Here is a 25,541-nt window from a genome sequence, read left to right as displayed (position 1 = left end):
ATTCCATAGATAGGGATATGTATATTCAACTACATTCTAAATATGACCAACTTGTTAACGCTAAAATAAATCATATTTTGGCTTCCCTTGAGTCTAGTAGTTTAACATATTTGAGCTAAACTTTTAGTTCATTTATGAGCTGGACTTTAGTTCATTTATTGAACTAAGGGTTAGCTCATTATGAGCTAACATTTTAGTTCATTTATTATCTTTTAATTAATATCTTTTATGCGTTTTATGTTAGTATTTATGTTTGTCTCTTGGAATTCCAAACCGGCCTTTGGAATTCCAAGATTTTCTTTTCCCCATGAGGTGGCCATTTGGCTTCCTCCTTGGCTTTTCGTATTTTGCATTTTGCCCCATGGAATTCCGGCCGGCCGCTGGTTTTCCCGTGCCTGGGCTCTTTCCCGAGGCCATGGCGCTCCCGCGGCTGCTCTTCGGTTCCTGGTTTGGGGTTGATTTCCGTGAGCAGGGGGGGGGAGGATTTATATGTTTTAATGCTTAGATTAATGTGTTTGAATTAATGTTATGTGTCTTTTGGTCTTCCCCTTTCATACCTATATATATGGGGGTATTGTAATGTTTGAAATAGTTATGTGATATGTGATTTTTGAAAAAAATCTGTTAACCTGCGGGTTGCTTGGAATCCTGCGGGCTCTTTCCACCCTTCTTTCTCATCCCCTCCGAAAATCCTGCGGGCTCTTTCCACCATTCTTCTCGGGCTTCTAATCTCTTCGTCTCTCCGCAAGTGCCGCTCCATCTGTATCTTTCTTCTCCAAGTGCAACAACTTTAGGGTGTCGTCTTTTAATTTTAAGTTTGCAAGTCGTCGTCGTTGTAATTTTGTCTTTTTAGTTTTATTTGAATTGTAAGAGTTTGTTCTTTCCTCTTGTAGTCATTGCTTTGTCGGTGTCGTCCGAGCTTTATTTTTGTTAAGCAAAAAATATAGGGTCCCCTATATTTTTTGCTTGCATCAATTTTTATGATGACTCCTATAGTTATGGTTGGTGAGAGTTGTATATATTATATGGTGTTGATCATTTTTATGATGATGAACTCCTCTAGTTAGGATTGGGTCTTTAAAGCTATGGTATACTTTTTTTTTTAATGATGAAAGGGCATTTAGAGCATTTGAGATACATGTGGATATTGATTTCTCTTATTACGATCTTCTGATTACACGCCCGTCATTGAGTTCTTGGGAACTTTCAACTTTTTATTTCTTTTGTTGTGGAGGGCTTCATTATTTTAGTAACCGCTCTTGTTAGAATTGTAGTTACTGTAATCATTATAGAGGTTTAAACTTAGAGCGGTATGCTTGATTTATTATGCACAACATCGATGATAAACTTTATTGTGATTTCCTTTGCTTATGATATGTAATAGTCGTGCCCATCGTAGGGTAAGTAACTTATACAAAACTTTTCTTGGCTTACCGATGTTGGATCGATGACTGAATCAAACTTGATTTGTGCATGGTCAGTCCTATAAATATAGCTCAATGGGCCAGATTTAATTGCTTTTGTTTAATCTTGATGGTTAAATATGTATGTATGCAAACTGATGTATTAAATGTTGCATTGGTGGCATGAATCTTCTTTCTATTCTTGCATTTCATTTGTAAGTGTTACTCTTTCGCTGTCAATTTTCTTTGATACTTGGCTCTTCACTTGAAGTTCATGATAGGAAACACTTGTAGATCTTCTGAAAAATAGCGAAAACAGTGATTGGACTGCTGTCCGCAGCAGGAAAACACAGCAAATCTGCTGTTTACAGCAGTTTACAGCAGAATTTCAGAGGAAATTGGAAAGAAAACTCAAAGCAAGATTTGTATTCCACTAGTAGAAGAAGAAAACAGCAAAGATACAATTGATCCTCAATTCGAGAGGAGGATCAATCTCTCCCAAATCTCTAGACGCCGCTAGAGCCCAAAGAAAACCTAAATCTAAGAAATCTCAAAATTCAGCCAAATTCAAGATACTCAAACCCTAGCCAAATCAACTATTTAATGCATACAAATCAAAAGGAATTCCCTAAATAGTCCCTACGTTCAAATTTCCCTCTCAAAACGCTCAAAAAAACTTCTTAAACGGCTCTACGGGGGCGAACGGGCCGCCTGTTTGCGATTTCCGCCCCTGAACCGGTCCCGCCTGGACCGGCTGGACCGGTCTAACAGTTCACTTAGGAACCTTGCTTGTTTTTGAAAAATGCTAATTTCTTACTTTAGTTATGTTAAATTTTCATCACTTTTGCAATGAAGTTTGGGCCTCGAAAATAGTCATGCTATATGTCACACCCCAAGATCTAATTGAAAGAATTATTCTTATTTTTATATAACTTATTCTTATTTCAACCTTAAGCGCATATCTTTTTTTCTTTATTCATGGATGTTCTCACTAGACATTTGCAAGAGGTTGTACCCGGGTGTAACTTTTTGCTGATGATTTTCTTCTTGTTTTCAAGGTAAACTTGAATTATGGAGGTCAATCTTAGAGTCTAAAGGTTTTTGTTTGAGTAGATCTAAAATCAATATATCAAGTGTAATTTTAGTATTAATAGATCTAGTGGGGGAATTGTGACTTTGGGCGATCAAGTTATTAATAAGAGTACATGTTTTAGATATCTTGGGTCTATAGTTCACAGTGATGGTGAAATAGATGGGAAAATTCTATAAGATGGTGGTAGACCTACAATGTTTTATTGCGAAGAACATTGTCCATTAAAAGAGAAGCATAATATTTAGTTAAGTGTTGCAGAGATGAGGATGCTTAGGTGGATGAGTGGCTTTACTCTTAGAAATAGAATATGAAACGAGCATATTTGTGAAAAGGTTGAAGTAGCTCCAGTGGAAGATAAGATTAGAGAGACTCGCCTTAGATGGTTTGGTCACATAAAACGGTGGCCTTCTGATGACCCAGTTTGGAGAGTAGATGTATTTGATTTGACTTATGTTAAGAAAGGTAGAGGCATACTTAAAAAGACTTGATTAAGAAAAAAAAATGATTTTTCTTTATTAGATTTAAAAGAGAATTTGACTCTTAACATAACATAATGAAGAAAAAGGATTCATGTAGCCGACCCCACGTAGTGGGATAAAGGCTTGATATTGTTGTTGTTGTTGCTATATAACTTATCATCTATAAATAGATACAGAGTAAATCAAAATATCAAATTACAGTAAATATGAATATTTATAACAGCGCTATTCATCAAAAGAATCATATATAATAATCCAGTACAAAATTTTCCTTTCACTTCAATTCTCAACTATAAATAATTGGATTGAAAAAATAAAACATTTATAAATATAAACATATAATATGGTGTGAGAATCAGACCTAACCGGTTCAACTAAATCGATTTATTCATTTAGCGGGTGAGCAGTTATGTGAACTGCAGATCCAGGTATATGAACCGCGACCGTCCGCGTGCATAACCCTCCCAGACGGAGTCGAATCGAGCCGTTGAGCGAAGGATCACGTACGAGGGAAAAAATTAACAACTCGTGAGATATATGCTCGTTTCACTTGGTCTTTTGGAATCAAATGAACGAAAAGTTAACAGAGGCCAAACAAGCAAGAGAAGATGGAGAAGAAGGTAGATTTTCATATTTTATTCATTTTTTTGCATTTTTTCTGTGATTTAATCTTATGAAAAGATTAATTATCTTAAAAGAAGGCAGAATAAGGAATTGAGAAAGAAAAAAAATGGGAGAGAAAGCGGAAGATATTGTATTGGAAATTTTTTTTTGTAAGTGATTTCATTCATAATTATTTATGTTCAAATTTTGAAGAATATAATTTATAAAATTTATTTTAATGACTTTTAGTGAATGATTTTAGAAAGGAAGAGTTGACGGAGAAAGAGGAAGTATTTGGATTTTGGAAAATCCCTTCATAAGAAAGTTTAAGTAAATTCCCTTTCTTATTCTTTTATTTTCTGTTCAAACTGTGAGAAAGAAAATTTTAAATTTCTCTTAATTGAAGAGACGTTATTGTTGTAGAAAGAGTTGAATTACAACAAGCTTAAATCCGATAGTGGAAGAAGGAGATTTGTAAAGAAGGAAGGGAAATCTTGATGAGGTAATTATTTCAATATAATAGAAATTTTGGGATGAATTAGAGCCATTTAATGCTATGATTAATGATGTTCAATTTTGTAAAAATTTTCCTTAGAAATGTTTGAAATAATATATGTTATTGTATGGAGAGTAGGAATACTTGCTATTACTTTGAAGATATAACTGAGTACTCAAAGTTGAATATATATATTCATTATTGTGTTGAAACGAGTGTTGAAAAATCCATAACAAAGCTTGAGGTTTGGAAGGAATCTGATCATTCAAAATGTTCAAAGTGGATAATTTCATGTTCATTTTAATTCTAAAAGAAATGTCTTATGTAATTGTTTTATATTAAATGCCATTAAATGAAAAATGATGTTCATTTAAAAGTACATGTGAATGATGATTATTTGACTACAAGTTATTATGACAGTAAGGATGTTTATCAATTATCCTGTTAATATGAATGTATATGAAAATGTAAAATATATATTGATATAAAATACAAGTAATGGAAAGAGAAAGTGGATTTGGATGTGTACATGTTTGAAGACAAGATAAAATAATTATAAATAGCCCGACTTTCTTTATAACTCCACTTTCACTATAACTCAACTTGTTCATCTCACATATCTGTATAAACCCTTATAACTCTACTTATATTGCATATAACATGAAATAGTCACCACTTTTATCATCTCTGTAACCGTTGAAAATTTTACCAGTATTGATGATTTTCCTGTAGTGAGATGAGGAAGTCGAAGGAGGCAAGGTAGACGAAGAAGACGCTCGGTGTCGTTTTAGTGACCTGGAATCGCAGAAGCCCGAATGATTCGGATCACATGAAGCATAAGAAAATGAAGAACTCGCTCCCATCTTTTGGTGTTGTTGAAGCTGAAGGGTGAGGATCGATTCGGTCGTTGGCTTTATCTCTATAAAGTAGAGAAGAGAGGGAGCAGTGAGACCGAGGGAGCTTGAGCAAGTGCAGTCAAAGAGTCAAGTGAGAACACTAGCACAAGGGCAAATTGAAGACGAAGGGGAATGTTAGTTTTTAAGAATTTATTTTTTTATTTAATTTAAGTTACTATTAATTGATATTAATTTCATAAATAGGTAAGAAAAGGATATGATATAAATTGATTCATGAAATGTTGAGTCATAACTATATACTAAAATAAGAAATATATCTATATTTTTAATGGAAAATCTAAAATATCAAATAGAATAATAATTAGATTTATTTTTCATCAAAATCAGTAATGATAAAATTAGGGAGAGAGAGAGAGAGTAAATATCATAAATATTCTTACAAGATTTTAGAAATAACTTAAAATAGAAAAAAATGAATGAATTAAAAAAAACCCACCAATCTACAAGAAAATGAGAGTATATTTAATTAGTTAATTAAAGAGAGAAGTTATTAAATATAGAAACTTTATTAATAACAATTAAATTAGGTAAATGAAAAAATAAGGAGAAAAAATTTTTATCATTAAAAATAAGAATTATTAAGTATATTTAATAATTAATTAGAGAGATATAGGATTAAATATATAAGTTAAAATAACCATATGAAATTATGTATTATTATGTGTCATTTTATTAAAGTCAAGAAAAATGACAAAAAAGACAAAAGCTATTTAAATCAATGTGAGTTTTCATGTTTCTTTTATTATAATAATGACTCTATTTTCTCTTTAATTAAATGCTTTGAAAGATAGTACCTGCTTATTAAGTCTTTATTGTTAGCTAGACTATGTTTTGTCTTTCTCATACCTAATGATTGATCACTTTGAATCTGATGAAATTAACTTGTTGTGTTTCACATTATTATACAAAGGAAATGAATGTTATATGAATGAAATGGCTAGATATATATGCTTACATGTGCATGTTGAATGATGAAGCACACCCCCTTATGATACTAGAGGTGGACGCAATGCACCCGTGCACATAAATGAACAAGATTACGGAAAAGGAAATGAAAAAGTGGTACATTCATTGGTACTATGTTTAGATGACGTCTCTTATGATGATTGTATTATTTACAGAAAATATAAAGATATGTTATATGCATAATATTGATGATTATGTTAAAATGAAATTAAAATAAAATTATTTTATGTTTGAAAATGAGCATGCTTATTATTTCTAATGCCTTGTGTTACTATAGTTTAGAACATGGTTTGCTCACTAAGTTCTTTTATGATTCACCCCTATATTTTTAAATGAACACAAGTATTATTCAAAAACTTAAAATTAGTAGAAGATAAGAGAATGTGTATCGTAGTTGACACGCTCCGAGAGAAAGGTATTTATAACATTAAATTTTGAGATTTTAGTGGGGTTTTTTTTTTGTATTGGAAATAGTTAGTTAGTAATTTAAAAACCTCCGACTGTCTGTTCCCACCTCGTTAATTCAAGCGTCCGTATGGGCTGTGACAGTCGCAGCCTCCCCCCTCCCTTAAAGGAGGGAATTATTTTAACCACCAAACAGATAGCTTGACATTGCAACGAAGAAGTGCTCCCAGAGAGGATTTGACACTTATTATTACTTTTAAATTTCAGCTTGGAACCTATTTTAGCTATAAACATAAGAACATATTCAAACTTACAAAAATAATCAGATATTTAACGAGCTTAAAGTTCTTACCAGATATGATTTGGTTCAACACAAGTAAAGTCGTTTCTTTTGCAGCGATCATTACACTATGGTGCTTGTAAACTTTATCTTTTATATGTAGAGGATCAAGCCTTGGATAATTATTAGGTTTTGGATTTGGTTGATTCCACTCTTTATATGTGGAGTGGCCCTTGGAAAATTATTAAGTCTATACCCTGCGAAATCTTACCAGTCCATGAAGAGTTGATTTTGAGCAACTTTCTTCTTATGCTGATTTCAAGAAAAGTTAATTTTGTTTGTGAACCAGTTCCATGAAGAGTTGATTTTGAACAACTTTCTTTTTTATTTTTGTGTGTGTATATAATTCATGCAATTTGTTGTATGATTTCCTTCTTCTGACCCCACATATTGGGATAAAGGTTTGTTGTTGTTGTTGTACTATGTTTTTGGGGTTTGAACATACCAGAAATTCAATTCATTTTGGATGGCTGAGATTGAATCCATCCAAATCTGAACGTATTGCTTGTATTGGATTCATTATATCATGCCGTTAGAATGACAATTTGGAGGTACCGAATCCATGCATCTTATTAATATTGCATTGATGTCCTAATGACAATGTTGTACAGGAGTTGGATGAATTCGATAACTTCTACAAAGGAAACATGGAGAAACATGGATATTCCAGCATTTACGTTCAGAGAACTGGACAGAAACGTGATGGTTGTGGAATATTTTTCAAGCATAAAAGGTATATGTACTCTTATTCTGTACCATATAATACTCTTACTGGTATGTGCAATGCTGTAAACGAGAAATCCAAATAAGCGAGCTGTCTCTTTCATGGCTTTTATCTGATTGTTAAAACCATAATTAAATTACTTTTGTATTTGGGAGTTGTTCCTGAACTTCCAATGCTCTCAATTAAGTTCCTTTTTTTCTACTTTTATGGTTCACTTTTCTAGGTATGGCCAAGTTGTTTGGGTGCATTGTTAAATTCGAACCATGAAGAATTTTAAAAAGTTCATATTTCAAGCTGCTTTTCAAGACATACAACTAATGGTCTTAACCATTGGAATCAGGAAGTTCCACAACGAACTGCTAGATGACTATGGCTGATTTGGCAAATCTTCATTTTTTACCCCATTTATTCCTATAAGATGTAAGGAGACAGTTCACCAGTCGAGGAGATGTTCTACATCCTCAATGACGAGAGATTGTTTGAGAGTGAACTAATGATGCCCTTGCAAGATATTGATTTTTTGTGAGCTGTGATTATTATTAAAATTATCATCCTCGACAAAAAATTGTAGAGGGTAGATTGTTGTGGCTTTAAAGTTTTTGTTGATAGATTTTATTTGAAATAACTTCAATTTTATAGGTTTTTTGATATTTTTATATTTTTCTTGATATTTGAGCTCGAAATGATTTGTTTGGCATTTGGGGGACTTTCTTAATATTGTATTCTTCTCCGATTGAGATTTTCTCTTAATGTGGCCTTCATCGGGATTCTGAAAACTTTCATTTTTTTTGCTTTTGATCTTGTCAACTCTTCTAGCTTTTTTGCATATGATCATAATTCTGTTTCAATGAATGTTGCGGTAAATTACTGACAAGTGGAAGTCTTGTCAACTCCGGTCTTGGGATGTGGAGGATTGAGCTTGAAGAGTGGGACTTTTGACCCTATCTTATACGTAGGGTGGCCCATGTGTGCATGTTAATGAACTTAATTTTGAAAGATTAGGTTTAAATTTTTTTTGAAGTGATTGCATGTTTTCTCAAAAAATAGTTGCATGTTTCTTGGATTTCAAATTATTTTGTTCCGCACAGTACTCTCAAATGTATACTTTGAGTGATCAACAAGTTTATCAAAGTACATGCAGATTGATTTGATTTTGAATAACGGTTTGTGAGTTTTCAAATGATTACATGCTTTACAAAGCAATTATATGCTTTTCAAAATGAGATAATTTTTAGTTAAAATTGTTCTCTATCCATACAACATTCTTAGTTAAGTTAGAGCATTTAGCATATTTGTTGGAGCACATGCAGAGAAGATTATTTTCATTGATTTGATATATTGTGCATGCTTTTCAATATATTTACAAAGTACATTTACATGTTTCATGATGTTATTGTGCATATGCAATGCTCTTGCATGTCTTTCAATGCATTTTTATAGTCTACTTGCATGCCTTTTAATTTTTTTAATTATTTTGGTATATTCGAACATGCTCTTTTTTTGGTGCATTTGCATTGAGTTCTTGCATATTTTTCAGTGTTTCAACATGAGGTAGTTTCTTGCTTTTCAAGGCATATACGGGGTATTCAACATGCTTGCATGGTATATTTGCATGGTGTCGCTTGGTGCACTGAACCTCTGCGTGCTTTTCAGTGCATTTACATATTACACTCAAGTTTTTTTTTATGCATTTGCATAGTGTACTTGTATTATCTTTTGTATTCATGCACCTAATCTTTTGTATGCATTTCTGAGTACTCGTGCACCTAATCCAAGAAAATAGTGTACTTAGGTGCACGAGTACCTAAACTTGCAACTATTTTTTTATGCATATGCACAGTGTACTTGTATAGTATCTTTTGTATTCGTGCACCATGAAATTTCTGAGTATGCTTTACAAATGCAAATGCATTTCCCCATTGCATTGAATAAGGTACACGAGTACTTAATTTTGAGGTTTTGCATTATACCTTATATGTGAGGTGGTAGACGACGAAGAATTAGTGAAAACACTTTTATGGTGAGATCAACATCACACACTTTCTCTCTCCTATTTTTGTAATTTTTTGTTGGATTTTCCTCTTTTTTTTTTCTTTTTTCTTTTGAAAGAAATAGATAGAAAAAGGGGAGAGTGTGTGGGTGTGGATAGAGAGAGAAAATGAGAAAGTAAGAGGAGAGAGTGGTAGGTTTCTTTGGCAATAGGATATTTGCAGGATTTAACTTAAATCATTTGAAATAGAAAAAATGGGAACCTTGAACCCTACATAACCTTATATCCCATTTCTTTCTTTAGTTTTACCTAAAACCCTAGTTTAAGTAAGTTCAGCTGGGTTTGAAAAGAAAGGAGTTAATAACGCTTATATTCAAATCATTAAAGATATGTATGCACGAGCTATTACTTGTGTTCAAACACAAGGTGATTTTATCAAGTATTTTCTTATTTCGGTTGGATTACATCAAGGATCAGCCTTAAGCCCATATCTTTTTTCTTTAGTCAGGGATGTTCTCACTAGACATTTGCAAGAGGATGTACCTTGGTGTATACTTTTTGCTGATGATATTTTTCTTGTGGATAAGACTAGAGAAGGAGTTGAAGGTAAACTTGAATTATAGAGGTCAACCTTATAGTCTGAAGGTTTTCGCTTAAGTAGATCTAAAATTGAATATATAGAATGTAATTTTAGTAGTAATAGACCTCGTGAGGGGATTGTGACTTTGGGCGATCAAGTCATTAATAAGAGTACACGTTTTAGATATATTGGATATGTTGTTCAGAGTGATGGTGAAATAGATGAGGATATTATCAGTAGAATTCAAGTTGGATGGTTGAAGTGGAGGAATGCAGCGGGCTTATTGTGTGATGGAAAAGTCCCCCTCAAACTTAAGGGAAAATTCTATAAGATGATGGTGAGACCTGTAATGCTTTATGGTACTGAATGTTTTCCATTAAAAGAGAAGCATAATACTAAGTTAAGGGTTGCAGAGATAAGGATGCTCAGGTGGATGAGTGGCTTCACCCTTAAAGATAGGGATATGAAATGAGCATATACATGAAAAGGTTGGTGTAGCTCCTGTGGAAGATAAGATTAGAGAGAGTCGCCTTAGATGATTTGGTCGCATAAAACGGCGACTTTTCGATAACCTGTTTAGGAAAGTAAAGGTATTAGATTTGACTTATGTTAAGAAAGGTAGTGATAGACCTAAAAAAACTTGGTTGAAAATATTAGAAATGATCTTTCTTTATTAGATTTAAATGAGAATTAGACTTTTAATATGACACAATGGAGAAAAAGGATTCATGTAGCCGACCCCATGTAGAGGGACAAAGGCTTAATGTTGTTGTTGTTATTTCTATTTTATTTATTTATTTTATTTTTTTAATTAAATTCAATTGGGTGGATTAAAACAACAAATCACCCAAACTACTTTTCTCCTTTAGGCTTCTCTATCGTCGAGATTTTGATAATTTAGGTTGGAATTAAAGGGGAGTTGCAGCTTGTGAGATGTTGGAGTATAGAATAGAGAGGTGGATAGGATGCCAATAGTTGGGGTCCAGTTGATGTTGAAGGTCATAGAAGTGCTCCTCAACATTGATAGCCAGATAGGGTAGCAATGAGAGGGTACGTTGATCGATGTAGGAGGTAGGAGCTATAGAGGTTTGGAAATCAGATTCGAGAAGGGCTTAGCTTAAGTTTTTCACAAACTCGTATCCTTCACAGATTGCTGGTCTCGTCAATACCTTCTCCCGTTGTGATTTCTTTGCTACTTTGTCAACAGGTTTTAGGACTTTGGGTAGGCATGGAAAAGGAATAGAGTTAGTGATATCAAGACAAATGAGAGGTGGTGGGTGTATATGAGTATGAAGTAAAGACGAGGATGGGACAAATCAATCAACATGAAATGACACAAGGATTCAATCAGCGTGATTCTGAGATTGCAGAGATTTGTTTTTTTATTTTTTCATCTTAATTTGTTTTAGTTGTTAAATCCCGGCCGTCCCTTACCATTTTGATCCCACGGCTCGGATGGAATCCATGGGAAGCTCACCTATCAAATCATAGCTGTCCTTGGCATTTTGATTGCACGGTTAAGATGAGAATCCATGGGAGGCTCACCTGGATCATGTTGATCTCCTTCCTTATTTAGATGGCTGAGTTAGGAAGGATTATATTTTAGCAATTATGCATTATTCTATAATTATTGGTTTCTTTATTAAGATATCTTGTATAGATCTATAAATATGGACAAGTTTGTGCAATAAAATTAAGCCTTTTCCCTCTCCAATTCTTTGAATTTAACATGGTATCAGAAACGTCATTGTTGTTGCTGGAATTCTAATTTTTTTTTTACTACCGTTCCTTCATTGCCGGCCTTCCCTTGTTAGAAGTTACATGGAAAGCCCCCAAATAATGAGTGAAATTAAAGAATTAGATAAAAGGGAACTTCACAAATTAACACTACAACAAGTCGGCCCAACTCAAAAATATAGTCCAATTTCAGAGAGCTCAACAAATAAGATATTGATAAGCTAAAGCAACTCTTGATGCACTTGAAAAGCCTCTGCATTTTCTTCTCTTGCACTTTGAGGTAAATTTTCTATATCCATTGTATTAAGTGCCTCTAGAAATCATTTGAAAGGAGTATGGATCATTGACTCAGGAGCCACATATCACATGACATACTCCACTACTCACTTCATCAATTACACTCCTTGCCCGAGTGATAAGAAAATCATCACTTCTGTTGGTTCTCTTACCACGGTAGCAGGCCAAGGAGACATACTCAAATCTTCCTCTCTCACTCTAAAAAATATGCTACATAAACCTAATCTCTATACAAAAACTTACCAGTGCTCATAATGGTTAAGTCTTATTTAACCCTACTTGTTGCTTATTTCAGGACCAGGGATTAGGGAAGAAGATTGGACTCGCTAAGGAGAGAGATGGACTGTACTGCCTGGAAGAACAAATCCACTATTATCAATAATGGCTATTATATGTTATTTAATAAAAAAATGACTATTTGGCTTCATCATTTTAGATTAGGGTAACCATCTTTTCAAAAAAAATTTACAAGTTAGAAAATAAATATTTTCATTGTGAAATTTGTGACATAGCCATGCTTAAATGAGTTTCTTTTCCAAACAAAATTGAGAGATGTCATACTCCTTTCTATCTTATTCATAGTGATATTTGGGGAACCTAAAAAATTCCTAACATCTCAGGGGCCTGATGGTTTGTATCCTTCATTGATGACTGCACTCGAGTCTCTTGGATATTTCTCTTCAAAAATAAATACGATGTGAGCCCTATCCTTCTCATCTTTCACACCATGATCCAGAATTAATTCGAGATTAAAAAAAAATTGTTCCGACGATGTCAAAAATTATTTTAATTAAACTCTATCCTCCTACTTTCAAAAGGAAGGTATCATTCATGAGTTTTACCGCATTCATACCCCATAACAAAACGGGGTTGAAGAAAGAAAAAATGGCCATCTTCTGGCCTCCACGTGCACTTCTATTCCACCACAATGTACCCACATCCTACTGGAGGGAAGCCCTTATAACCGCCACTTATCTCATAAATCGACTACCTTCAACAATCTTGGGACTAAAAACACCAATGGATATTCTATCATTTTTTTACCCTGAATTATTTACCCATAACAACCTCACCCATAATCTTTGGGTGGACTGCCTATATTCACATTCACAGTCAAAATAGAGAAAAATTAGATTTAAGAGCCTCAAATGTATCTTTGTTCGATATTCATCCACCAAGAGATGTTATAAATGTTATCATCTGTCTACCAAGACTACCAAATACCAATATATCTATTGATGAACAAAAATCTTATTTAGCCAAACCTCATGTTTAGAGGGAGATTGAAACTGAAGAAGACGAGGAAAGTAAGCTTGCCCCTCTTGATCTTTGCGCTCCACCTCAAACCAATCCACCTAAACCTGAAATCAAAGCCAGAGAAACTGAGGACAAAGCTATTATGAATAATACGAGGTTTGGAAAAGTATATTCAAGGCGTACAAATCCAAATTATTCTCCAAAGCAGATCCAAAATTCTGAACTGTCTCCTGAAATTGAGGTAAATACAAGCTATCCAAAAAAATCTCCCTTGTACCCCATAACCAACATTGTATCCTTCCATAAATTCTCACATTCACACAAAAATTTCTTGGTTACATTAGATGATATTTATTTTGTTAATGATATTTTTGAGCCTTATCTGATGAAAATTTAAAAAAATGCCATGATAGAAATATAAATTCTTATTAATACTAAATAATGGTCTTGGCTCCTTGCTTTAAGTAGACAAAACTCTCATGCATTGCATGCCTTGCTGAAGGAGGAACATACCATTCCCTGAATACTTGTTCAAATTCCTCCCAAGTAATTAGATCCTCTGCTCTACCATTGAATTTTTTCAGATATTCTCCCCTCTACCATTGATCTACCTCACCTTCTAACATAAAAAATATAAGGGATACTCGTTTGTTCTTAGGACATCTCATTCCTTTCAAAATTTTCTCAGTTCTTACAATCCAATCTTTAACAATTCTGATATTTACTCCTTTAAATAAATGTGGTTTTAAACTCTGGAAGAGTTTTAAATGTTTATCCATTTCCGCACTAACAGGAGCAAATGCCTTTATATTTTCACTGCTTTTAGGAGTTGTAGGAGTGATTGGGAAGCTGCAGGTGGAACCCTAGGTGTTGTAGATCCTACCAGAGACTGCATCTTTTATATCATCTGCATCATCATATTCATCATCTGCAATTGCATCATATTCCCTGATATTACACTGGAAGGGTCAGGCACTACTGGTACATTGCCCACTCTGGGTGAACTGCCGTCTACTGGTGCAACTTTTTCAGAATATTCAGTTATCCTGTCATGCTGAGATGACTAACCATTAGTCCCTTTAGATACTCTTTCGGCCATTATATTTACAATGCATTACATCATGAATTATATATTTATATAACCATGTACACCTATTAATGTGTTACTTTTATATGCTACTTGCAAGCATGATCGAAAGTTAGACTTATTACTAACTTAAAACACAACTCTCTCCTAGTCTCTGTAACAATTTTAATGATATTCATTTTCTCAATGATATTTATTTTCTTAATGATATTTTTGAGCCTTATCTGATGAAAATTTTAAAAATGCCATAATAGAAATATAAATTCTTATTAATACTAAATAATGGTCTTGGTTCCTTGCTTTAAGTAGACAAAACTCTCATGCATTGCATGCCTTGCTGAAGAAGGAACATACCATTCCCTGAATACTTGTTCAAATTCCTCCCAAGTAATTAGATCCTCTGCTCTACCATTGAATTTTTCCAGATATTGTCCCCTCTATCATTGATCTGCTCACCTTCTAACATAAAAATTATAAGGGATACTCGTTTGTTCTTAGGACATCTCATTCCATTCAAAATTTTCTCAATTCTTACAATCCAATCTTTAACAATTTTGACATTTACTCCTTTAAATAAATGTGGTTTTAAACTCTGGAAGAGTTTTAAATGTTTATCCATTTCCGCACTAACAGGAGCACATGCCTTTATATTTGCACTGCTACTAGGAGTTGTAGGAGTGATTGGGCAGCTGCAGGTGGAACCTTAGGTGTTGTAGATCCTACCAGAGACTGCATCTTTTATATCATCTACATCATCATATTCATCATCTGCAATTGCATCATATTCCCTGATATTACACTGGCAGGGTTAGGCATTACTGGTACATTGCCCACTCTGGGTGAGCTGCCGTCTACTGGCGCAACTTTTTTCAGAATCTTCAGTTATCCTGTCATGCTGAGATTAACCATTAGTCCCTTTAGATACTCTTCCAGCCATTATATGTACAATGCATTACATCATGAATTATACATTTATATAATCATGTACATCTATTAATGTGTTACTTTTATATGCTACTTGCAAGCATGATCGAAAGTTAGACTTATTACTAACTTTGAACACAACTCTCTCCTAGGCTCTGTAACAATTTCATAAAATTCAATCTTCTCTCTTAGACAACTGAATTTGCTTAAGCTTCTATAATTTAATTCTCACAATCTTAATTCTTTACTTTGATACCACTTTTATAACATCTTGCGATACTCTTCAAAACAAAACATATTGAATTTGTGGAATGTAAAACCTATGGGTTTTCTCTAGCTGAATCTGATGTAGGCAAAGGGGAGGCAAATCATGAGCCTATTTTTTGGATTGTAATTTTAGTGAGCTTCTATGTCATCTACTAAAATCCAGTTAATTAATATTAAGCTACTACTTATTCAACTCATAATTTGAAATTAATTGGGTTCATTTCCGCTCTCTCTATTGGCCCTTTGGTTTCCCCTCTGTGGCCCTTCGGTTTTCCCCTTGGCTCCTTCCAGTGACTGGTTTTTTCCCTGCCTGGCTGCCTGTTTCGATTCCCCTTGCGGCTGGCTGTTCCAGTCCCCCTTGGCTGCCTATTCCAGTTCCCTTGGCTTCCTTTTTCAGTTCTCCTGGCCGTCCATTCATGTCTCCCCTTGGCTGCCTTTTCTGGTTTTCTGTGTGGCTTTTCGGGTGTTGTTTCTGAACTGATTGTTGGCCTTCCATATTCTCATGTTTTTATGGTTTATTTGGAGGTGGCTTTGGGCTATTTAGCTACCTCTTATCTCCTATATATATGTGATGTTTTGTAATAGAAAAGGGTGTGTTATAATGTGATTTTTGGAAGCTAAAAACCTGCAGGTTTTCTTGGAAAAGCTTGCGAGCTTGTTCAATTTCTCTCTTCTCTCCTTGGGAAAGCTTGCGAGCTCTTCCTCTCCTTCGTCTCGGACTTTTACCTCTTTCTTCTCTCCGCAAACGCCACTTGTATCTTTCTTCTCAAGTTATCAAAGTGTTTTTGTTTTATAAAAGTTATGTTGTCTTTTTATTTAAAGTTGTACGTTATGTTTTTATGAGATAAAAGAAGTATTTAGTATATGTTGTGGTCTCTAATTTGTTGTGGAGACTTAGTTTAGTATTTATTTTGTTTCTTTTTTGTAACCAATGGTCTTCTACTTGTTTTGGGAACTTTTGGTTGCATCAATTTTTTTGGGTTGTAATTTTAGTGAGCTTCTATGTCCTCTACTAAAATTCAGCTCATTAATACTAAACTACTACTTATTCAGCTCATAATTTGAAATTAATTGGGTTCATTCCCTCTCTCTCTATTGGCCCTTTGGTTTCCCCACTTTGCTCCCCTTCCAGTGGCTAGTACCTTACTCCTTTGTGGCTGCCTGTTCCGGTCCCCTTGTGGTTGCCTGTTCCGGTTTCCCTTGTGGCCGCCCGTTCCTTCCCTGGCTGCCTGTTCTGGTTCCCCTGGCCATCTGTTCCTTCCCCCCTTGGCTGCCTTTTCCGGTTTCCTGTGTGGCACTTCGGGTGTTGTTTCTGGACTGATTGCTGGCCTTCAATTTCCCCTATTTTAATTGGCTAGATTGAGGGTATTTTGGATTGTTTGGCTGCCCCATTTCCCCTATAAATATTAAGTGATTTGTATGCATAAGGAGGGTATGTGAGTGATTTTTAGAGCCCAAAACCTGCGGGTTTTCTTGGAAAAGCTTGCGAGCTTGTAAACTCTCTTCTTCTTAGGAAAGCTTGCGAGCTTGTCCTCTCTTTCGTCTCGGCTTCTTATCTCTTTCTTCTCTCCGCAAGTGTCCACCCCATATGTATCTTTTTTCTCGACGAATGCAAGCTCCTTTGGGTGTTTTTATTTTATAAGTTTGTAAGAGTCGTTTTATAATATGAAAGTTGAATTTTTGCCTGTATTTTGTTATTTTTTTTAAGTCTTTAGTATGCTTGCAAAATTAGGGTCTTCTTAATTTTTGCTTGCATCAATTTGGTATCAGAGACTAGGTTAGAATTTTCCTAAGTTATTTGTCTTTTTTTGTAGTGTTTAGAAAAAAATGAAAAAAGGCAAAAATATTGAGTCAGTTGTGGAAGAAAATTAGCCAGAAGATCTTGAAGTCTCAATTCCCATGGACAGATGGATTCCGTCAGAAGGAAGTTCAACCGACCCGATTCAAAATGAGTTATACAAACTTCAAATGAAAATGCATGTGTACGGAGCAACATATGAAGAAAAAGAAATTTCTGCAAGAACAATTCAAGCGAGAACGAGAGATGATTCTGAAGAAATATGAGGACAAGATTCAAGAATTAGATGCGCCTCCTTCATCTTGTCGACATAAATCTAAAGCAACCTCATCGGTAGATGAGCTCTTTCAACCGGGGAAGAATTTGATGTAGGCAAAGGGGAGGCAAATCATGAGCCTATTTTTTGGGTTGTAATTTTAGTGAGTTTTTATGTCCTCTACTAAAATCCAGCTCATTAATACTAAGCTACTACTTATTCAGCTCATAATTTGAAATTAATTGGGTTCATTCCCCCTCTCTCTATTGTCCCTTTGGTTTCCCCACTTGGCTCCCCTTCTCGTGGCTGGTTCTTTCCCCCATTGTGGCTGCTTGTTTCGGTCCCCTTGTGGCTGCCTGTTCCGGTTCCCCTTTTGGCCGCCCGTTCCTTCCCCTTGGCTGCCTATTCCGGTTCCCCTGGCCGTCCATTCCTTCCCCCTTGGCTGCCTTTTCTGGTTTCTTGTGTGGCTCTTCTGGTGCTGTTTCTGGACTGATTGCTGACCTTTCATTTCCCCTATTTTAATTGGCTTGGTTGGGGGTATTTTGGGCTATTTGGCTGCCCCATTTCCCCTATAAATATTAAGTGATTTGTATGCATAAGGAGGTTATGTGAATGATTTTTGGAGCCCAATTCCTGTGGGTTTTCTTGGAAAAGCTTGTGAGCTTGTTCCATTCCTGTCTTCTTCTTTGGAAAGCTTGCTAGCTTTTCCTCTCTTTTGTTTTGCTTCTTGCCTATTTCTTCTCTCCGCAAGTGTCCACCCCATATTTATCTTTCTTCTCGACTTCTTGACCAATGCAAGCTTCTATAGGTGTTTTTTTTTATAAGTTTGTAAGAGTCGCTTTTTAATATGAAAGTTGAATTTTAGCCTGTATTTTGTTATTTTTCTATGTCTTTAGTATGCTTGCAAAATTAGGGTCTTCCTAATTTTTGCTTGCATCAGCTTTGCAAGGCTTTAGGGGAGGATGCAACACGTGACACGTATGGTCTTTGGTATTGATTTTGGCAGCTTCACGAGGCTTCATTCTAGTTTGGCTAGAATTCACTTAGGGCATGTTGAAATGATGCTTCGTTCGAGCTCGTTGTATTATGAATTCAGTTGATTTGAGTAAATTCAGAATACATTGAATATGCACTATTCCTATTAATTTGCATTTGTTTAACTTGCAACCAAATATTTGAAATCCTAAAACCCATTTGTACTACACCCCTAATACTTGTAATCAAACAACACCTTAGGCTTAATTGGTGGGATTTTCTACTATGATGTTTTTAGGCTTCTAGGTCTGCTGCAGTTTGTGTCGATTTTATCTTGAGTAAAAATTTCTTCAACTTTTGTTCACAAAGGCAAGAGGAGGATGTTTAGTGAAATCATGAGTGGATGGAATAGATAATGAGTGTGACAGACATGTGACAGTGATGAAACATTCTTAAGATATTTCTGTTGCCAACAATGAAGTTGTTTGAGTCAGAGAATGATGCCACATGAAGTGGCTATTGCTCCAAAATAGTTTTCTACTTGATTTCCAACCAGATTGCTGTTGATTCATGTTTGTTCGCACTTGTCTGCAGTTGCAGTATCTTGATAAATGTCTCTTTATGAGCATATAAGTGCTTGGACCTGGCTAAGGGAATAGTAGAGGCGTCTGACTGTGCGTGTTTCGAAGAGAAAATGGAATGGTTTTGATAGTCATGCATTCTCTTTTTATGTTGTTATGACCACTTACATGCAAACTTTGAGGTATGGTGAACCAATTTATTTATGGAGATTCTGGATTTACGGCTTGATTGGGATTCATTTGTAGGATGGATGCAGGTTCTTAATTCGAGGTGTCATCATTTATCCTTTTATTTTGTCATCTTCTTTCTTATGTTCTATGTACGCAGCTTTTGAATTGATGACTTTTCTCTTGCTAGTATTGTTTCCTCATTTGGCATTTTGTATTTGTATGCTTAGGGTAGCTGCTTTGACTTTTTTGCATTATCTGCTGGTAGTATTTCAGTTCATTTGTTTAGCCAATATTGATCAGGTTTTGTTTGACATAAATAATTATTTTTTTTCTTGAACTATTTGAAAAGATACGATTGATAGCGTTGAACATTTTGTGCGCCCATGGTTGCACATGCCAATTCAGTTTAAAAGACTTGATTGGATATTTTTATTGTTTGATGCAGGTTTAATTACACTCATGTGCTGTACTTATTTTTTGTTTTTTGCTTCGTTGAGGACGTCATAAGCTTCAAATTAAAAGTTTTTTCAAGTGAATCTTTGCAAGGTGCTTTTGTGTGAATTGTTTGCTTCAGTGCGGGGCCATATGCATCAGATTACAAGTTTTATCGAGCGAATCTCTGTAATTTGCTTTTGTTTTCATTGTTTACGTCCATAACTTTAACTTGAAAAGGTTTTGCAGTGCTGAACTGATCTTAGGTGAGGAAATACATTACAATGATCTTATAGATACCATTGATTGCAAGAATGGCTCAACTGATATTGGGATTGAGAGAACATTGAATGAGGTGGTAAAAGAAGGCATGGTTGCTGAAGGTATTGTTTCTATCATACAGGCTTTGGCTGTCAATAATGTTAAGTAGAAATGGAAACATTTTTCATTTCTTTTGTTTGAGTTTTCTAATATGGGATGTAAATTTGACTTTAAGATCTAAGCTTCCTTGAAAAAAAATGGATTGGCTTTTTGATTTATGAGTATCCCAAGATTCTTTTAGATGGTTCCCATGTCATCCGTAAGTGTCCTAGGAACTCTGGAGTAACCCGAAAAAGCTCAATTTAGGGGGTGGGATCAAAATGTTGTTACAAAAATGGCTTTTGGAGAAGAATCAAGTATAAAAAATTCAATCAAAATGATCCCCAAGCTTTAGCTGGCCAAGCATAGGAGTATTGCAATGGATTTATTTGATCCCTTGCATATAGCCATGCTTTTAATTCATTTCCTGAAATTTGGTGGAGTATTTTTAAGGAGGTTTTGGCTACTTTTGTAGAAGTGATTGCTAGATTCCAAAGGTTGTCGTATTTTTCAGTATTCTTTTCCTATTTTTATTGTTTTACTCAAAGTTTGAATGTTCTTAAGAAATTTCCGTGTTTATTTGTTGACATTTAAAGCCACAGCCAAATCGAAATGGGTAAGAGAATTAAAAAAATATACCTCACCTGCTCTCTGCACCGGACCATACCGCAAATCTCTGCCCAAAATCGTGCCCCACGCCACTGCAAACGGCGCCTAGTCCAACCGCCCATCTCTCGCATGTGTAAGTCGCATCGATCGCCGCTAGTTCGCGTCCATAAAAGGAGAAGGATCGCTGTTTCTTTGGCTCTCTCGCGCAAAGCCTCTGCCTCCCGCTTCCCTTGTTCTGTTCGGTCCAACCCACAAAGAGAGAGAGAGAGAGAGAGGCTTCTTCCCTTACCTGAGCCGGCCTCCTCTCCAAACCCGACGCCAAAGCCGCTGAAGCCCCGACCTCCAGCCATCCCGTCAACCTCCTTCCGTCCATACAGAGAGAGAAATCTTTACCTCAACCAATCTCCTCTTGCCACTGCTCCATCCGATCCCGTCTAGAGATTCGACCGAACTCCTCCATACCTAGCCATATTATCAAATATAATTAAATATGATTAATTAATATAATTATGATTAATTATTTTTAAATTATAATTAATTATCATTTATTATAATAATAAAAAAATAAAACAAATGCCCTCTTACCACGACATTTGTGTTGGGCCGGCAAACCGCCCATACACGCTTTTCTCTAGCGTGGTGGAAAGGGAACCCGGCGCGACACCTACGACGAGGTAGGCGAACGACTCCTCAGCTCCAAAATCTTGTTCTTGGCGTTCGTGGCGCACCGGAAAACCGCCTATACATGCTTTTCTCTAGCGTCGTGGGATGGGAACCCAGTGCGGCGCCTACAACGAGACCGGGATATTCATAAGTACCCGCTCGCGGGGAAACAACTACTTTTCTTACAACAGGTACTGAAGACCCATACACGCCTTTCTCTGGCGTGGTGGGGACAAAAAAGTTTCATGGCCCCGGTGTCCTCATACGAGGGCACCTACCATACACGCTTTTCTATAGCGTGGCGGGAGGCCTAATTTTCCGTAGTTTTTTCCCTAAACGGGGAAGACGTTGGGAGGTTGCTGAAATTTCTGGTGAATATACAACCGAATTCGGACCTGTTTGAACTCAAAAAAGAACAAGCATTCAGACTCAAATGAACAAGAACAGTGGACTTGTAGACTTGAACCTGGACTATTGAACAAAACTCAAATGATTTTAAAGGGCCAAACTCAAATAAAATAAAATCAAATTGGAATCAAATTCAAATGAAAATGAACATGCAATTGAACTTGCAAGGACTTCAGAAGATCCTGAACCAAAGTCACTTAAACTTATACTCTGAACTCAAACTGGATCCAAGCTCAACATGAACAATGAGGAACCCAAACTTTTAAGAATAATAAGGGACTCGGTCTTGCATTTGATTTGGATATCAAATGAGATGAACAAGACTTTGAACAAAGTTTTGAACTTGTACATTGGAGCTCAGACTTAGACTCAAGCTAAAACAAATATGCAAGGACCTGTACCAAAACTTGTAAACCCTAACTCTACTTGAACACTCGGGGCTCAAAATAAACTCGAGCAATAAAGGACTGGTCGTACTCAATGCGGCTCATCTACGAGCGACAAAAGAATCCAACATGTTACGGGTTGGCAATAAAGGCGTATTCGAAGAATCCAAAGCAAATACAGCCTTTGCACAATCAATGTCATTTGATTGTAAATAAGTGCCCCGCTCTCCTACAATACATACGACAAATCAAGGTACAAGTAGGCACGCTACGACCTCAAGGTGTATAAACAAAGAATGTAGTGGACTTTTACAACAGTCCCTACGAGATCGGGAGCATCGTACCTGCGGGAATAATGAATGGCTACAGAATGCACGGGTGTCCCTCCTACATGTACTGTTGGAATCTCCTACGACAATCCCTGCAATGCCTGTTGATTGAGAAGGCAATACTGGAGACCAGCAATCAAAGATCTGTCCCTACAAGCAAGTGCAATCGTCTACCCACCTTAGATTGGTGATAGTTGGGCATGGTGTTGGCAACAATGGGTCTCCTACGAACGATTCCAGGAGCTTGTAGTGGCTGCAGCGGGTCCCTACAAATGAGCATGATTACTTGTGGATAACAACAATGTGTATCGTAAGTGCAACGAACCATTGTGGACACAAGTATAAATATCACCTACGACAACGGTGATTAAGGCCTATTGGTATATATATTTCGGCTACAAGAGTGACTCAATGTACAAAATGTACACCCTCCTGACAGAATGGAAGAAATGTTTGAACAAATTAGAACCAAACTTTCTGGTGTTCCAAAGTCTCTTCTTAGTTTTATACTTGAGAAGAAAATAATCCTGGTGCCCACAAACACCGGAAATAGCAAGTCCACTACACCGAAGAACCTAAAAGGAGTTCTTTCCAAATCAGCAGTCATTGACTCCAAAGTTCAGAAAGTCCCAGTGAATGAAAAAAGGGGAAGTCAATATCAAGATGAGAAGACGCCTCGTAACATCAAGATCAGCACGCCACCGGATCTGCAACACTTATGCAAGCAGACAAAAGGCATCTACAACCTACAAGACACTGCCACCGGATCCGCAACACCCGTACTAGCGGACAGAAGGCGTGTATAAGCTCTTAAATGAAATATTGTGTACTCAAATGACAATTATCTGCACAACCAAAATATTTCAAAATACCCCTACATGTGCACCATAATTTGTATACACATAGGTACACTAAAGGGTAAATACAATCTAGACCCGCATGGGCCCCGACGAGCGTGTTATTGGTACACACGTGATGCCTAGGGATGCTGCGCAGGTCAATAAGTGAATTCAAGTTCGAATCCAATCCTTCTATACGGATTAATAGGAGTTGACAGGGTTCGAACTATCAAGCAAATACACGGTTGTGGTGACCGGTGTATTTGTTTAAATACATTCATATTAGGCCTTCAAGACCTATAATCAAGAGAATTCACTAACTAAGGCACGAAGCCTACGAAACCCGAACCTCATAATCAAATAAATAGGAGTGGACAGGGTTCGAACCATCAGATAAATATACGGTCACAAAGTCGACCGGAATATTTATTTTATACATTCATATTAGGCCTTCAAGGCCTATAATCAAGGGAAATTCATAAGCAAAGGCAGGAAGCCTACGAAACCTGATCCCTTATCGGCAAGTTGATAGGGTCGACAAGGTTCAAGTTATAAATGGAAAAGACCCAAAACACCCCGATGATGGCCGTGTTGAACGAAGATCTCAATCGGAGGGGTCAATTTCAGACATTTTCAAATGCTTCCCACATGTCCATTCAAAATCTTCAAATCCCAAAAAATCCAAAAAAATATTTAAAATTGAAATAAATCCATCAAACTACTTAAAGCAAAATCCATCCACCTTCCACAACAGTTTGTCAGGGTGGACAAATTAAAAATTACTTTAGCTCACAAAGAGCCAAATGCCTAGTCGAAAATATCACTAGGATCCATTCTCAAAAAATCTCCTACCAGTAGGGACGTGGTACGTGTCCTCTAACCGGCAGTTTTGCCGCCAAATGGCACTGTAGGTAAACGGTTATGACCCGGGGCCCTCTGAACCGAGTGGTTTTGCCGCCAAATGGCACCACAGATAGCGGTTATGGCCAGAGCCAATACGCTCCTTAGTGACATTAAATCATTGAGATATGAATTAATAGGATATGATCGATAGGGCACAAAACCCTCTGTTAGCTAAGGTGGATTTAAATTTGTCCCCTTAGACAAACACTCCCCCCAGATCTACAAGGTACCCTTGGACGAAGCAACCCATGGCTGCCGACAAGGATCCTTCTGTCAGGTTGGGTCGACTACCTCCTCTGACTAAGTAGACCAGGGACCACGATGGCCCGGGACGACGGAACCATGGGATCTTGATCGGGTCTATCATCCATTCCCCCACCATCAGCTTTAAGTGCAAGATGGTGAAATTTCTACTTTAAATATAAAATCTTCAAATTCCCAACTACTTTCCAAAATTCCCAAATTCTTAATCATTTTCAAATTTCCAAATCCAAACCCATTGCTGCTACTATATGCCAGATAACACGTATCTCTACGTATCTGATTGACGACTAGCCTTAATCGAAAGTTCTCTCTCATGATTGAGAGGGGTAATTAACTATAGGGGCTTGCGCCTATAGGAAACCAGAACTCAGATCATAAAGTCCTCACAAAATGAGGGCGAAATCTCTGGGTAGTGTCTTATCTACAAACCCATCTGCCTTCCAAAATTTACCCCGGAACTTAGTTCGTTAAAACTCCCTCGCCGAATAAAGAAAAGATAGCGGAGGCCGGGGCCGAATTTTCGGAGCCCACAGATTTCTGGCGACTAGTCATCTCAGTGCTATAGTAGTAGCTAATCTATACTGAATTCTGTACGGTGAACATCAGGATGTGACATTTGGTCCTTATGTCCAAAGATCCATCACTGAAAGGTCCCGATAGAGCTAAAAACTACTATCTGTTATGATGGTAGAGCAAAGAATGAAGAAAGCTCTGTACGGTGAATATCAGAATGTGACATTTGGTTCTTATGTCCAAAAATCCATACTGAAAAGTATTGATAGAGCTAAAAACTACTATCTATTATGATGGTAGAGCAAAGAAAAAAGAAAGCTCTATACGGTGAATATCAGGATGTGATATTTGGTTCTTATGTCAAAAAATCCATCACTGAAAGGTCCCGATAGAGCTAAAAACTACTATCTGTTATGATGGTAGAGCAAAGAATGAAGAAAGCTCTGTACGGTGAATATCAGAATGTGACATTTGGTTCTTATGTCCAAA

At 36.3% G+C, this 25,541-nt stretch overlaps 1 protein-coding gene across 2 annotated transcripts in view; it reads left to right on the top strand.

Moving 5' to 3' along the window:
- The first annotated feature begins 5,675 nt into the window (after nucleotides 1–5,675).
- LOC110105603 (carbon catabolite repressor protein 4 homolog 4) overlaps nucleotides 5,676–25,541 on the top strand; it is a 43,790-nt gene continuing 23,924 nt past the window's right edge. The window contains exons 1-3 of one of the 2 annotated variants that reach the window (XM_020835166.2): nucleotides 5,676–5,711; nucleotides 7,314–7,435; nucleotides 20,019–20,161. In XM_020835166.2, the coding sequence (XP_020690825.1) occupies nucleotides 7,350–7,435; nucleotides 20,019–20,161 (229 nt within the window). In that variant the 5' untranslated portion in view covers nucleotides 5,676–5,711; nucleotides 7,314–7,349. The remainder of the gene's footprint in view (nucleotides 5,712–7,313; nucleotides 7,436–20,018; nucleotides 20,162–25,541) is intronic. The other variant, XM_028698231.1, reaches the window with a different exon arrangement.

Source organism: Dendrobium catenatum, unplaced genomic scaffold, assembly GCF_001605985.2.
Source record: "Dendrobium catenatum unplaced genomic scaffold, ASM160598v2 fragScaff_scaffold_1056, whole genome shotgun sequence".
Lineage (NCBI taxonomy): Eukaryota > Viridiplantae > Streptophyta > Magnoliopsida > Asparagales > Orchidaceae > Dendrobium > Dendrobium catenatum.
This window is presented reverse-complemented; position numbering and strand designations above follow the sequence as displayed.